The sequence below is a fragment of the Peromyscus californicus genome, unplaced genomic scaffold (genome assembly GCF_007827085.1).
Source record: "Peromyscus californicus insignis strain IS unplaced genomic scaffold, ASM782708v3 Scaffold_19__1_contigs__length_69161282, whole genome shotgun sequence".
Taxonomy (NCBI): Eukaryota; Metazoa; Chordata; class Mammalia; order Rodentia; family Cricetidae; genus Peromyscus; species Peromyscus californicus.
Genome location: NW_026294491.1, coordinates 34,549,122 through 34,562,958, shown reverse-complemented (window position 1 = coordinate 34,562,958; position 13,837 = coordinate 34,549,122). Strand labels below are relative to the sequence as shown.

Here is a 13,837-nt window from a genome sequence, read left to right as displayed (position 1 = left end):
TTTTTCTCATTCAAGATGAGAAGGACCATAATTTTTTTTTTTTTTTTTTTTTTTTTGGTTTTTCGAGACAGGGTTTCTCTGTGTAGCTTTGCGCCTTTCCTGGAACTCACTTGGTAGCCCAGGCTGGCCTCGAACTCACAGAGATCCGCCTGGTTCTGCCTCCCGAGTGCTGGGATTAAAGGCGTGCGCCACCACCGCCCGGCAATTTTTTTTTTTTTTTTGGAAGGAAGTATAACTATCTATAATCGTAAACGTACTCTTCATTTTTTCTATTTCTTACTCAGGTGACTCTTTAAAAAGAGTTTTCCCTGAGAAATATTTCTTAAAACTTACAAAAATAAAAATGTAGGCTGATGTATAACAGTCACCTTATAAAGCCACGGTCTGAGGACTGACTGGCTTCAATTATTTTCCTATTTATAAAGAGCAGCAGACTCTTTTGAGTTCAGTCCCACGGGCTGAAGAGTATTTTTCTTTCTAGTTTTTTTTTCTTTTTCTGTATTTAAATAGCCAAGAAATGAATTTCATAAATAATATGGAATGCATTGTTGAAGCTAAAAGTTGTTTTAAGTCAGGCACATCCACTCTAGAGCTCACGCCAGGAGGAAAAAAAAAACAAAAAAACGTTTCCTCCCTGGCCAACGCCTGCCTGCGTTCCAGGTCTCCTACCAACAGGCCTAGGTCGGGGACAAGCTGGACTGCTTCCCACGGGAAGTGTGACCCACGGGGACAGCCAAATGTAAAACCGGAGCTCGGTGCGGATGCGTGGGGGGGACCGCGTGTGTGTGGGGACCGGCGTCCTCAGCCCTGGCCTCCTGCCCTCGACCTCGACCCAGACAGAGGTGCTCCTGCTCTCCCTCGACCTGGGCTCCAGCCCCGCCCGCGGCGACCCGCCCCTGTGCCGCGTCCCCGCCGCTCACCACTGGATGATGCCCCGGTGCAGGCCGCGGCTGCCCGCAGGGGAGGCCGGCACCGCCTCGGCCATGGCTCCGGCCGGCTGCAGCCGGGCAGCGAGCGGGCGGCACCGGTCCCCTCCGCCCTGTTTACTTTAGAGATGGGGCGCGCGGGGGAACACGCGGGAAGCCCTGCTGCAGGCAGGGAGGAGGAGGATGCTGCTGGACCCACGCCCTGCACCTAGGGGTGCGGGTTAGGGTCGTCTACCCCCCCCCCCCCCCGATCAAAGGTCTGAGAAACATCCCCCCACCCCATCCCACCCAGCCCTTGCCAGCTTTGGACCAACGGACCAAGCCAGGAAACCAGAAAGAAAAATGGAGGCACGTGTTTCCAACCAGGTCGCTCCTTGTGTTTGATCATCAAGAGTCATCGGCTGGACTGCGCTTGGAAATTATTTGGTTATTTTGGCACTTTGGAGAAATACTGACGTCCAAGCCATACCTCCTTTCCCAAAGGGGTTCGGTATATCTGGCCCGGGTGGGGGTGGGGCATGGGGAAGGGCGTTGACCTGGGTAAAGCCACTCTCTTGGATGAGGCTGTGTTCCAGGTGACTGAAAAGCTGAAAGCAGCCGGGCCTGGGGGCCTAGAATCCCAGGGAAGGGGACCCCAGGTGAGGCCAGTGTGCAGCTTCAGGTGGCTGCTATTGCAGACTGATCCCCAGAGCCTGAAGCCAGGCTAAGGCCTTTCTTGCCCTGCAGAGCCAAATGTGTTTGTGTGGCTGTTTTGTGACTGCGGTCTCCGAAGTTGACTTCTTTCTTGGGGCAATAGGCGGCTGTGTTCACAGGCATGCCATGCTGCACAGCCAGAGCCCACCAACCGGTAGGTGACACTGGCCGCCCACTGCTTATGAGTCTCCTAAGGATGTCTCAATCTAGATGAGAAACATATTTGACAACCAGAGTAACACAGTATCAAAGCTCAACTTAAAAACGAGTGGAGGACATGAGGAGAAGACACGCCTGTGTCCACTAAGCACCGGAAGAGATGCTCGACCTTAGAAAGAGATGCAAGCCCCGGCGGTACTCATTGGAATGACTCTTAGAAACAGAAAACAACAAATGTTCGTGGAGATGCAGGGAAATTGGAACCCTTGTTTCCTGCTGGTAGGGAGGAGGAGTGGAGCAGTTGCTATGGCCAACAGTATAGCCATCCCTCTAACCATGGGATTATCAAATGATGGAGTAGTGTCCAGTTCTAGATGCGCACTCAAAGCAGCGGAAAGGAAGCACTGACACATGTGCGGGCGAATTCATAGCAGCACTGTCCATGGGGAAGCTGTCTGAGCGTCCATGGACGGACAAATGGGTAGAGAAAATGTGGTATATCCAAACCGCGGGCTGGTATTCGTTCTTTAAAAGTCATTCAGTTCTGACACATGTTACCATGTGGATGGATTTTAAAACCGTTATGCTAATTGAGGAAGACCCTAAAGGGTGCTCCTATTCATACGAGGTACATCTGGTAATCAAACTCATAGAGACAGAAAAATAGACGGTTGTCATCTCGGGATAGTTGTGGAGGATGTTAAATAGGAATTCATACTTAACAGTGTTGAGTTTCAGTCTAGCATGATGAAAAAACTCTGTAGCTAGATGATCATTACACAATGTGAATGTGCTTAATGTTACTGAGTTGTGCAATTAAAAGTGGGTAAAATGTTTGATGTGATATATATGTACCACTTTTTGAAACAATCTGCCCCCCAAACACACCTATGTGAAAGCCCCCTTCTGAAAGCAAGGCAGGAATGCATTAAGCATATGAAAGTGCCAACTGCCTCCCACATCCGGGCACATCATGGGTAAGGTTCCTTTCCACGGGAACACCAACATCATGGGTAAGGTTCCAAGGAGCAAGTAAGTTCCAAAGCAGCAATTACGGGACATCCAAGGAGGAACCTGCACAATGAGGTGTGACTAGGTCACTGGAGCGGATAAAGGATGGCACCTGGGCCTTCTTGGGGACACTGCACTGCACTGAGGTGAATTCAACCTTGTCTTGAAGCTTGGAGAATCTTCAGGGCTGGATTGGGTGGGGTAAGTGGGTGGAGGTTGGAATAACCCAGTCAACAAGTGACCCACTGCCAATTTATCTTCCAAGCTCAGTTTCTGTGTTCAGGAAAGGCTGATTTAAAAGGCCATCTGTAGGGACAAGTGGCCATGCGTCATATTCTCGGAGTCAGGGGATAAGACGGACACTCTTCATGCTTCTAGAGAGCATCCCTCAAGGCAGGGAAGGTCAAGTGTATGTGTAGGTAAGAAGCATGTTAGAACACCGGTCTCAAGCTCATCTAGGAGACACAGCTGAACATTGAAGGGAGAGTAAAATGCCAGCTTCATTGAAGAATTAGCAACAAGAACCAAAGAGATGGGGTGCGGGGAAGGACTCGGCAAGGTAGCTGTCTCGGAGTCAGCCATCTTTCCCTAGTTGAGTCTCCAAGTGCCGATTGGTCCTTTGTGATTCAGCAGGAACACCATGGTTTTCTGATGGGCTTTGTCCAAAGGCTCAGATGCTGGGATTTCTGCAGCAAGACAGGTGGCTCCTACTCACAGGAAACCGAGGGCAGGACTCCTTCACATCTGCCTTAGTTAGGGCTTTATTGCTGTGAAGAAACACCATGACCACAGCAACTTGTATAAAGGAAAACATTTAGTTGGGGCTGGCTTACAGTTTCAGAGGTTTAGTCCATTATCACCATGGTAGGGAGCACGGCAGTATGCAGGCAGACATGGTGCTGGAGGAGGAGCTGAGAGTTCTACATTCAGGTTGGCAGGCAGCAGGAAGTGAATGGGCTTGAGTTTCTGAGACCTTAAAACCCACCCACTAGTGACACATTTCCCCCCCCCCAAAAGGCCACACCTACTCCAATAAGACCACACTACCTAACAGTGCCACTCCCTTTGGGCCAAGTAGTCAAGCACATGAGTCAATGGAGACCACTCCCATTCAGACCACCGCGTCATCCTGGATGCTGCTTCATCCTCAAGCCAGCTCCCTTCCACTCAGGCCATGTCTCAAGACACCAGCTCCTGTCCCCAGAGACTAGATAGAGCCAAGGCAAGTGTCTGTCATTCCAAGTCTACCCCACTTTGACTGCATAATATTTGCTGTGCTTCGAGGACCAGTATGTTCTTGGCATGGGGTTGGACTTCAGACATACAAGTGACACCATGACGGTTGGGTTGACTGTGTGTTTCTGCTAGTTGTTACTTCCAGTGATAGACGCTATGAAATGCAAGCATGACTTCATTTTAGCCCAAAGCTATTGAGGCCTGTTGATTAGAGGGCTCTGGAAACGAGGCCACAGGGTCGATTTCACAGCTTCTACACCCCAAGGGCCTATTAATTTCAGATGCCACCTGTGTCCTTATATGATCAAGCGTGTTACAGATTCAGACTTTGATTAGTTACATGCTAATCGAGTGACATTCTTAGAAGACTTATCCCCAGCCCACACCCTCTTAATGGACTAATTGTGCAGAGGATACTTACCTTTGCACATGACTTTTTATCAGCAGAATATTAATGGCTTTTATTAGAGTCGGACATAAAGCTACCTAAGTGCTGAGTAAAAGTAGATCTACAAACCGTTTCCATTTCAAAGGATGATTCACAGCCACTGACACAAGGAAATCTTTGTCTTGCAGCCGAAGGGACAGCCTGACCCATGCCTGTAACTCTTGTTCTACTAGAAAAGCCCCACCTCTCACTCCAGCTCAGCCTCTTCACTCTACCTTACACCACAGCAATGAAAATAAATGCGAATGTTTCTACCACGTGGCATTTCAGTTCTGTAAGCTGTATCTGAATGCTCACAATGCCTTCCCTCCTCCCACTCAGAATACAGTTCTTCTTTTTCCTCCTTCGGGCTAATTGGTTTCTAGATTATCCAATTAGTCTCAATTCACCTTCTAAGAGGGCGCCAGCTGCGCTTTATCCTTGCGCAAAGCCACCTCTGATGATCCTGGGTGCTTAATTTTGTTCAATTCTTGCAATTATTCACGGTCTGTGGATGGACCCAGGTGTCTCCAGGCAATGATAGGTTTTTAAATAAAGCTAATGAGGGCACGGAATGCATCGGGTCCGAAATTCACAAGGAAGCAGGCAGTTGCACAAAGGGGCCATTTGCAGAGACTGGCCAACTTTCACTGTCCATCTGGGCGTGCAAGACGCTAAACCAGCAAGCTGCAGACTTTCAAATTGTGTTGAGGTGAAACACTCCCGTTGGAGAGAGTCAAAATCACTCCTGCGTGTTACAGTTTTCACTGGTCTGCACTTACCTTTTGAGTGGCTGAGTGTTGTCCCAATTGAAAGCAATAGGAACACTGAAAATCTAACAATATCTCCTCCTCCCCATGGGGGGTGTCTCACTATGTAGCCCAGGCTAGCCTGGAACTCCTGGGTTCATGGGATCTCTTTGCCTCAGTCTCCTAAGTAGCTAGGACTATTCAGGTTGTTAATATTCTGATCCACTCCGCCTTGAAATCCCACCCCTTGGTGCCACCCTACATCCTGATGTAAAAGCCTCTTTTTAAGGAAAAACTCCATCTCTCTCTCTCTCTCTCTCTCTCTCTCTCTCTCTCTTTCCTTTTCCTCTAGGAGGTGTGCACCCCTCGACCTTTCTCTCTCTCTTCCTCTCTTTCTCTCTTCTCTTCCTCTTTCCTATCTTTCTCTTCATCTCTCTATTATAATAAACTCTCCATGTGGATTCAGCATCTGGGTTGTGAATTAATGGCCGCAGCCACCGCCACCATGACTGCATGGTGTGCATCTGCCCAGCATGGCAGCAAGTGTCCCCGCCCCCGCCCCGGCCAGCTAGGGGTTCCCCACATGTGTATAATTCATAACACAGATAGATGTTAACAGGATGACTGGCTCCCTACTCCCTGCCACTCTTAATCTGGGGCACCGTAGAGGCACCCACTTCCCATAGCGGTCTCTTGCCCTTCTGTTCCCATAGGGCATATGGAAAGCTGGCTCTGTGTGGTGTAACAAACAACATTATCTTCGGAGGAACTCGGAGAATGCTCGGAATGAGAAGAAATGGCCCCCATTTATCACAGAATACAGAGCACATTACGACTCGGAGCCTAACGTATTTGAACTCTAGTACACTGGAAGAGGCCTTCTCGGAAAGGCTGATAGAAAATTAAGCAAAACGAAAATGGGAAGCAGTTGTTGTTGCGTGAGAGCTGTCAAATAGGAGAGACAGTTAGGTACTGTTTCGATGGTAACTGCCCACAAAAGCACGTCTTTGCCTACTTTGTCAAGTAATTAAAAAAAAAATGGGTGAAAAAGACACTAAATCATTACTTTAGATGTGTATTGTAAATATTACTTTTAGGGGTGTAGAGGTTATTTTGTGAAGTGGTTTTTGAATGCTGGCACTGGGACATGTCTCATCTTCGTCTTCCCTGACACTCTGATGGGGATCGCTCACTGGTATGAGCACAGGCGAACAGCTGCTTGCTCCCATCATTTTGCTCGGATTCATTTCCCCACACTGACCCCGCTGTGAAACGCATTTTACTGAAGCATCTTCAAACCTCACATGTGTTTGAGAGAGCTTCCTGTGGGTCATGTGATGCTCCTGCTAATTACCCATTGGGATTCCCCAGGGGAAGGAAGCCGGAAGGAAGCATTATTTACAAGGGCCTCTGCCTGAGCTTTGCTGGAGAACAAAGGTAAACACATCCCAGTGGATGTCTGCAGATGGTTACAATAAAGCATGCTTCAGAAGCCTGCCTTCATAAACGCTGCAAATGGTCAGACCCCCTGCAAAGCCAGCCCAAGATGTAAATATAGGTTCAATTTCTTAACTATGGTGGGACCAGAAGAGTTTCTGACTTCAGATTTATTACATTTGGAACATTCACATATATACATAATGAAGTACCTTGAGGACAGGAGTCTAGTCCAAACACAAAATTTATATTTCAAACATGCCGTAGACACACAGTCTGGAGCTGATTGTGAGAAGTTATGCCTGGATGTGTGAAAGGCGTCCTATCACTGTTCAGAAAAGTTTTGGCGGTGGTGCCTTTCAGATTTCTGGTGTTTGGATTAGGTGTGCTCAGCGTGTATGGTCAAGGTCATCTTTTAAGATACAGTTTTCACATGTTACAACTGTGCCAGGCTCCTGACAACAGCCTTTGCCGTGGACATGCAGCTACACCCCTCTACCTGTATCCACCCTTCCCGACCACTCAGCCTGGGCACAGGTCTCAAAACTTTGCCCAGGGAAGCTGGGATGAGAAGCCACAGGAAGCCAGCTGGGAGATCAGGACAGACAGATGCCTGAGTGTTCTCTGGCTCCATGTAGCCCAGCTGTCCCTCCTGAAGTGAAGGACTGTGTGGTTTCTCTGTCTCCCCTGACAGACTGCCATTCTGATTCAGCTAGTTTGAGCAAGATTACTTTCCTTTTCAAGTGGACGAACTTTCTAATATCTGCCATTTGTCCTCCAAAGGGAAGGTTCTGGGTTTACTCCCACACCAGCTCTGAGGGGCAGAGCAGGGGCAGTGTTCAGTCAACCATTCACATACCAGCTCCCCAGGAAACTCTGTGTACAATTTGTGTGCTAGGGCTGGGAGACCCCAGGAAAGGCATTCTGCAGTGTCTGTGATGATGCTACTCATGGTAACTGCCATCTTTCATAAAGACACAAGAATGAAAATATGGCTACCCCAACATGCCTCAAAACTAAAGGTCATATAGCCCAAGATCACAGGGATGCTACAGGTTCCAGCTGGACCCCCAGGGGCCCGTAATGACACAGAACATGCAAGATTAAATCTGAGATGAGAGGAAGATGGGGACTGAGGTCTAACCATGCCCAGTCATATGTATGGACCTGGTTGCCATGGAGCAAGCATCACCCAAAAGAACAAGCAGTTAATGAAAACGACAAAGCCTTGGAAGGGATCCACATAGGTGGAAACTGCCTGGGACAGTGCCTGCATGTACCTGTCACCCCTACTACAATTCTTACTACTTCCTTTATCCACTCTGGAGGGTGTTGTGACTTGACCTTTGAGTTACAGTTGCCCTCCACACATGCAGATCTAGTCAATATGCTTAAGAATATTTAGGGGAAACTAAGCATAAATAATCTCCTCAAATCTTGGTAGATAGGATGTAGCATGCATGGGCTGGAATCAGAAGTGGATATCACTTTCAAAGGCCTTTAGCAATCCATGTCTGTAAGATAGACCACCATCCTCAAAACATCATGATCCCCCCAAACAGCACTATCAAATGAGGATTAAATATTGAATATTTAAATATTGAAACGTGAGCCTGTGGGGGACATTTGCTTTTCAAACAATAACACCTGCTGTAGTTTGAATGTGCCTCTTCCAAACTTGATGTTGAAACTTAATGCTTGTGATGGGGGTATTAAGAAGTGTGGCGTTGGGGGCAATGATTATCTTACCCTCACGAATGTTAGTGTCTTAACAATGACGAGCTTTGCCCTGGATATGTTTCCACCTTTTCACCCTTCTGTCCACACACGGATACAGCCTTCAAGGTCTCATTTCAGGGGCCGGAGAGACAGCTCAGTGGTTAAGAGCACTGACTGCTCTTCCAGAAGACCCGGGTTCAATTCCCAGCAACCACATGGTGGCTCACAACCATCAATGATGGGATCCAATGCCCTCTTCTTGCATGCAGGGATACATGCAGGGGGAGCACTCATACCTAAAAAAAAAAAGAAAGAAAGAAAGAAAGAAAGAAAGAAAGAAAGAAAGAAAGAAAGAAAGAAAGAAAGAAAGAAAGAAAGAAAAGAAAATACATAAATAACATTAAAAAAAAAAAAAAAAGATCCCATCTTGGAAGCCAAGCCAGTGCTCTCACTGGATTCAAATATGCTGATCCTCTGATCTGGGACTCCCCATCCTCCGGGACTGTGAAAAATAGACATTTGCCTTGTTTGTAAGCTGCACACAGAGGCCAGGGCTTTGTTGCAGTGACAGAGGCAGGTGACAACAGATGGGTGAGGACACCGTCCGCCTCTTGCTTCTCCCTTCTGTTCCCCTCTTCCTCTACGCCCACTTGCCACATCTAGAGAGGAGGGAAGGCCTGGTGTGCCCCACAGGAGCAGCATCTCTGGCTGACAAGCAAGGGTCAAGTTGCGTTATTTCGCCCTGTTTTACGCACGCGGTGTTCTGATATGGCCGCTGCGGGATCTAGAGTCCCTTTGGCAGGTTCTTGGTCCTGTAGGCAAAAGAAGCTGACACAGACACAGAAGGGAGCTGGAGGACACACTGCAGAGAGAGAGAACAACAGGCTGGCAAGCTCCGAATCCTCACAGCTCGGAGGACGGAGACGGAAGGAAAGGGCGGGAAGGGGAAGGGGGACTCTGAGTTAGAAGTCACCGGAGTCCAGCTCAGCAACGGAGTTTTCTGAGTAGCCGCATGAGAAGGAAGGCTATGGGGTCCATCTGAGCACATCTCATTAAGGGGACTTTGTTTCTGCCATTGCCTTATCTTGCCCCTAAGATACATGTTGTATTGTATGGTCTGGTATTGTACGGTCCACCCTATGGCTGTGGAATAATGCTTTTGTACACTGGTTTAATGAAACACTGATTGGCCCGTAGCCAGGCAGGAATTATAGGCAGGATGAGCACACAAGGAAGAGAAAGGCTGAGTCAGGAGATGCCAGCCTACCGTCCAGGGAGCAGCATGTAATGGCACAAAGGTATAGCCACGGAACATGTGGTGACATATAGATTAACAGAAATGTGCAGAGTTTAAGTATAAGAGCTAGTCAGTGGTAAGCCTGAGCTAATGGCCGGGCAGTTTTAATTAATATAAGCCTCTGTGTGATTACTTGGGTCTGAGTGGCTGAGGACTGGGCGGGACACAGGAAAACTTTCTGTACCATACTGTACCATATCATATCACATAATATCATATTACATCATATCCCACCATGCATCGCATGTCATATTACACTGTATCATATCACATTATAGCATAACTGTATCATATTGTACTGAAACGTACCATATCTCACCGTGTATCATATATCCTACTTCCTTACACATTCTTCTTTATATTGCAAAACAAGATTCCCTCTTTCACGTGGGAAGGGTCTTATCTCCAAGGAGACAGCCTTGATGGGAGGGAGGCACGTGTTTACATTGTAGAGGGTGTCACTGACCACCGACTGGCTTTTGTAAAGGGTACCAGTGGTATTTTTCTCTCTCATCTGTGGCCGAGGGTGCCCACACACGGATACCCATTTGTCCTGAGTTGGTGAGGGAACAGATGGCTGCAGTGGGTTCTCTGGGGCCTCTCTTCCTGCCTCGAGTCCTGAGTCACCACCCGACAAACACACATCCTCCGGTTTTCTTCTCAGCTAGCATGGGAACTCACGGTGCAGGGTATTGAAACACACTCAGAAGCCCCGACACACAGCACAAAGGACTTCCTTGGCTCTGGGAGATTTATTTTATTTTTTTTAATCAGGAATAAGATAAATAACTTTGCGGTGAGTCTGACCATACCCACTCAGGGAATATGCTGGATCACAGAGTGCAGGGTTAAAGACATTTTTTTTACTCCTTTACCCAACATGCAACTGACCAACTTCTGCTTTGTCACCCTCCTGCAGTCCAGCCAAAGGCTTCTCTCTCTCTCTCTCTCTCTCTCTCTCTCTCTCTCTCTCTCTCTCTCTCTCTCTTCAGGCAGGCTTTCCTCGGTGGTTCCCCAGGAGGATGGAGTTCTCCGTGCCCTCTCTTTTCTTCTCCACTTCTCTATCCTTTCCATCTCCCATCATTCCTAGCAGTAGGACGATGAAGACCAGAACGAAAACAATGTGAATGCTGACTCGAGTGGCTCCGTGATATGACTGTCTGTCATCGCCACCCTGTCACGGTCACTCAAGACGCTCATCTAACACTAAGGCTAGGATGCAACTCCCCGGCAGAGCACACACTTAGCTTGGTGACCTGCTTGCATCCTTAATGCCAAAACAAACAGAAACTAGACCTAGGCAGTAGGCATTTTATTTATTTTATTCTTTGGACAGGCTCTCACTATGTAGCCCAGGCTGGTCTCAAATTCAGGATCCTCCTACCCTAGCCTCTCAGTGCTGGGATTATGCGCATGCACTTCCATGTCTGGGTTTGGATGTTTCTATTGTTTTTTAAAGCGGAGGGATCCTGGTGAATGTGAGCAGTTTGCTCAAGATGCATCATTTTACCATTTCAGTTTCTATTGTAACTAAATCTGTGCCATCACTCACATTTCTATAACCTCCCTCAGTTTACCCAAAATAGAATCAAGGACATGGCTACACATTCTAGGGATTTTTTTTCTGTCTTTCCATAATGCCAAATAGTCACACAGAAGTTGCTCAGATGTGAACTATTGCTTCTCTAGCTTCCTGTCATCCCTTCACTTTCTTCTGGGTTCCCTGAGGCTTAGAACCTGTGACATGACACGTTTGCACACTCTGGCCTTTGCATAAACTGCCCCTTCTGCTCAGCATGGTTTCTCTTCCTCCTGGTTCACTGGTGCCTTCAGTTCACTGGTGCCTGCCCTACTTCAGCTCATCTCCCTGTGTGCCCAAAGCCTTCCCAGAAGCTCCCGGTCTCCCCCGACCCCCTCCCTGCCTGTGGCTCAAGTGTGTAGGACTCTGACGAGTGCCAGGTGCTTCACTGTCCTGTTCACCATTTTGTTGTTATTGTTGTTTTGTGCGTGCGGGTATGCATGTGCATGTGTGTGTGTCTGTGTGTGTGTGCGCGCGTGTTGTGTGTGAATGTGTGCTTGTGTGCATGCATGCACTTTTGCTATAACTTCGTGGCTTCTGTTTCTCTGAGTGGGGGTAGCACTTTTGTTTGGAGCCACTAAGAGCTGACACTTGTCACTTGAACTTCCTGACTTTGTTGGCCCTGCCAGGCACACAGAGGCCTCTGCATTTGATTTCCTCTGTAAGGAAGAAAAACAAAACAAAACAAAAGTCTCAATTTATCACGGGACTCAGCACAGGAAAGCTTGCACAATGGCCCCCAAGCTCCCTTGCTTTGGAAAGCTGTCTCAGCCGAGGAAGAGAGTTCCTCAAATCCAACAAAGGCTGCTTGTCTTCCTGGAGAAAGCAGCTTTGCCAGGAGACATTCACAGGGAGGTGGATGGCTCAGTGGCTCTGTGAACCTGCAGGCCAGTTGAGGAAGGAAGGCTTAGGGTCCCCTGGAGAGCAAAGCCATTTTACTGGGGTCACTGGACGATGGCAGCTATGAATTACGACTTCTCTGGATAATGCATGTGTTTGAAAACACTGTGAGGTCATCAAATGTTTAGGAGGAAGCCAGAAAGCCCCGGGGACTCCAGAGGCAGTGAGATAAACATCTGCCTTATCTTGCCTCACCCCTTCCTATCTCAGCTCACCCTTCCCTCTGCTACAGTCAGTAAGGAATACCTGTTATGGCCCCACCCACAGTCCCCACCCATTGGACCATCTGATGTCTGTCAATATTACTATGCTGATTTCATAACAAACCTTTAAAAACCTTACTCCATTTTCTTCCCCTTTTTGGATTAACTTAATATTTTTATCACTTCATTTGGAAAAAAAATCCTTGAGTTGGATGGCGGTAATAACCTGTTTCTGCGCTGTTAATAACGATTACAGAAATTATAGCATAAACAGTTATGTCTAAATGAGCACAGCAGCCTCGTACTGACAGTGGACACACATAGACGCTCCGTTTGCTTTTCCTCCTGTCTAGGTGGAGACCCCATCATGCCCATCTTTCTCCAGCCCCAGTGTCAACAACAAAGCGCTGGTCCAAGTGACCTGTCTAGTCTGTTTTCTTCTGTTGTTTCTTTGTTATCATAGCCCTCCATCTAGCATCGCTCTCCTCCTACCTAAAACTCATCCCTTAGGATTGTCCTAAATGATAATCTAGTCCTGGAAAACCTAGATTTTGTTTCTAAATATGTCTTGTTTTACCCACTTTCTAAGTGTGTTTATGCTGGTTTAAAAATTCCTGGGTGGCGTGTGCTACCTTCAGCACATAGATGGTGGGTTCCACCATCTTCTCTCTCTCATGTAAGTCTAGCATCTGCTTAAAGGTAATGTGTGCTGTTGCTGTTATTATTACCCCCCCCCCCCCCCCCCCCCCCCCCCCCCCCCCCCCCCCCCCCCCCGCCGCCCCCTTGGTTTTTCGAAACAGTGTTTCTCTGTGTAACAGCCCTGGCTGTCCTGGAACTCTCTTTGTAGACCAGGCTGACCTTGACATTCACCTACCTTTGCCTCCTGAGTGTTGGGATTAAAGGCATGAGCCACCATGCCTGGCTCCCCTTGTCCTTTTAACAGTGTGAGCTGCCTGGATTGTTCTCCGGTTTCACAATAATGGGATTTGGGGTGCATTTCTTACACTTTGTCTAGTTTGGTGATGGTTAGATCTCTTCAGTCTTATAGCTTAAAGTCTCACTTCAGTTGTAAGGAATTCTCAGCCACTGTCTCCAAATATCTCCCCTGCCCTCTCCTGTCCTTTTGGAGCTGAGGGACAGTGTAGATGGTTGCTCCTGCCTTCCACATCTTTAAATCTCGTTCATGTATTTTCTTTTACTCGGTTTGACACTAGATTTTAGTTTTCTTTCTGTTTTTCAATGGTAGGAGTTCTGTTTGGTCATTATTCAAGTCTGCTGTATCACAAGCCACTTGTGGTACTCACCTGTAATCCTTCCTAGTACTCAGGAATCTGAGACGGGAGGATTTTGAGTTAGAGGGTAGCCTTGGCTACGTAACAGATCTGTTCCTTATTTCCTGAAAATATGAGGTTTATGCCTTTAATAAGCTTTTTTAAAAATATGAACTACACCACATATTGTTTTAGATTCTGCCAGAGAGGTGAACTTTGAGGTGTTTGCA

General features: G+C 47.6%; 1 protein-coding gene across 1 annotated transcript in view; it reads right to left on the bottom strand.

Annotated features, from left to right (window-relative positions):
- Positions 1 to 2,608, bottom strand: part of Rfx8 (regulatory factor X8) — a 66,833-nt gene extending 64,225 nt beyond the window's left edge. Inside the window, exon 1 of the mRNA XM_052745069.1 lies at positions 921 to 2,608. Within this exon, the coding sequence (XP_052601029.1) occupies positions 921 to 985 (65 nt within the window). The 5' untranslated portion in view covers positions 986 to 2,608. The remainder of the gene's footprint in view (positions 1 to 920) is intronic.
- Positions 2,609 to 13,837: the final 11,229 nt, after the last annotated feature.